A 1,975-nucleotide genomic window follows, 5' to 3' on the forward strand; every position below is an offset into this window, starting at 1 on the left:
AACATTATTCAGTCCTTATTTTAAAAAAAAAATGCAAAGGAGTCTGGCAAAGCAATTTTCTATAGAAATTAGGATTTTTTTCATCTTTAGAGATAAGTTATTACATTCTAAGCTTGAATTACTTCTCATAATCTTTGAAAATTGTTAGAATATAAATGTATGGTGAAATTTGAGGTTTAGCCCTAATTCAAAAAACGAAAAAGGGTCATAAATACCCTTCAACTATTAAAATTGGCTCAAGAATACCCTTCGTTTATCTATTGGGCCAACAATGCCCCTCCATCTGTCTTTGTGGATCAAATATACTCTCACAATTAACAGAATTTTTTACAATCATAATTAGAAATTCTGTTGAAAACGTGACAATTTTTTATTGATTATAAATTAAATTAATTAAAATATTAAATTAAATTTGAATTTAATTAAAATACCCGACCCACACCATTAAATTGCCCTAACCTATAAAATCAAAAGGGTATTTTGACAGCAAAACCTAATTTCACCCCTAAACCACTGAATGCAATCTTGATAGCATGAATTTTAACGAAACTGAGGGTGAAGAAGCCCATACTCGACGAATCTTATAGCTTTGGGTTTGTTTGATAAGACTTTTCGGGTCTGGGATGTGAAAACTGGTAAGACGAATCATGTGATTCGGGCGCATTCGATGCCGGTAACTTCGGTTCATTTCAATAAAGATGGGTCGTTGATTGTTTCGGGTAGTCATGATGGTTCTTGTAAGATATGGGATATGACATCTGAGGTTTGCCTTAAGAGCCTTATTGATGATAAGATTCCTGCAGTTTCTTTCGCCAAGTTTTCACCTAATGGCAAATTCATTCTTGTTGCCACCCTTGATAATGCTCTTGTAAGTATTTCAAAATATTTGCAAGTTCTTTTTTATCTCAACTAATTTTACGCGATTCCTATAACCAGGTATGATGTAACTCTCTTCCCCAAGGTTAGGACAAATTGGAAGAAATTACCTAATGATTTTGTTTTTGTTTTCGTTGTGATTTGAATTTAAAACTTGGGATATACTATTTTGAGTATGTATATCATTTACCAGTTATTCATTTGGCTTGATTTGGTGGTCTCAAAGAAACTATTTTTTATGATTTATGATAAAAAAAAAAAAAAAAAAAAAAAACAAACAACAGCTGCTCAATGTGGACTGGGAACTTAGTTAAAAACAGAACATAAACAGAAGCAACGAATTCTACCAAGTCCTATGTTGCTCAGACTCTTCAAGAATGATGTTGCACCCATATCGAATTCTTCAGAAGTACAATTCTTTTGAAAAATCCGATACGCACCCATTGATGTTTTTGAAGAGTCGAGCACATAACAAGAAACTAGTGTCAGTTAAGCACAGTTGTTTGTATAAGTGGCTTAGTTGCTTTTGTTGCACTTACACCAGGTTTTGGACAAGTGTAAGATTTAGACATCTTGTAGGATTAGATGACCTCTTATGCCTTACTGACAAAACACAAATTGGTTACAAGTATTTGAACAAAATGGCTATGAATAAAATGAGTCATTTCATTAGGTGAAAACAGCTCAATCAGCAAGACCAAGCTCACTTCTTCTTCTACTCCTCTCAATTTCATGGCTCTCCAGCACTCGGCTTTTGGTACACTAACAACTTCAGCTCAAATGAAGTTGGCTTTTAGCAGTTTCAAATGCTACGACCACTTTCGTCCTATTAGTGTCTCAAGGTCGAAGCAGCTTCCTCAGAGAATTCTTGGCAAGTAATTCCACTTTTCTAACCTCCCTAGTAATCTCTCAGTTTTTATTCTTCAATTTTGGAGTATTTATTTAATTTGATTACTCTTGAGGTCAATAATTCTGATACTTCAGTTAATTCGATACAAATTCAGTTTGAATTCAACTACTTTTTGAGTTTTTCAGTTTATTCGATACAACTTTTGTTTATTCTTTTGGTGCTTAAATCACTCTCATTTGTTTATTTTTT

General features: G+C 33.2%; 1 protein-coding gene across 2 annotated transcripts; it reads left to right on the forward strand.

The window, feature by feature from the left end:
• Window positions 1-492: 492 nt before the first annotated feature.
• LOC107866390 (COMPASS-like H3K4 histone methylase component WDR5B) lies at window positions 493-1,768 on the forward strand. Of its 2 annotated transcripts, none has more exons than XM_047409298.1 (2): window positions 493-868; window positions 1,550-1,768. In XM_047409298.1, the coding sequence occupies exons 1-2, from the start codon at window positions 668-670 to the stop codon at window positions 1,640-1,642; spliced, it is 294 nt and encodes a 97-aa protein (XP_047265254.1). In that variant the 5' UTR covers window positions 493-667; the 3' UTR covers window positions 1,643-1,768. The 2 variants fall into 2 exon arrangements, with proteins under 2 accessions (XP_047265254.1, XP_016567960.2); XM_016712474.2 differs by having other exon boundaries at window positions 1,560-1,768.
• Window positions 1,769-1,975: the final 207 nt, after the last annotated feature.

The sequence above is a fragment of the Capsicum annuum genome, chromosome 3 (genome assembly GCF_002878395.1).
Source record: "Capsicum annuum cultivar UCD-10X-F1 chromosome 3, UCD10Xv1.1, whole genome shotgun sequence".
NCBI classification, from domain to species: domain Eukaryota; kingdom Viridiplantae; phylum Streptophyta; class Magnoliopsida; order Solanales; family Solanaceae; genus Capsicum; species Capsicum annuum.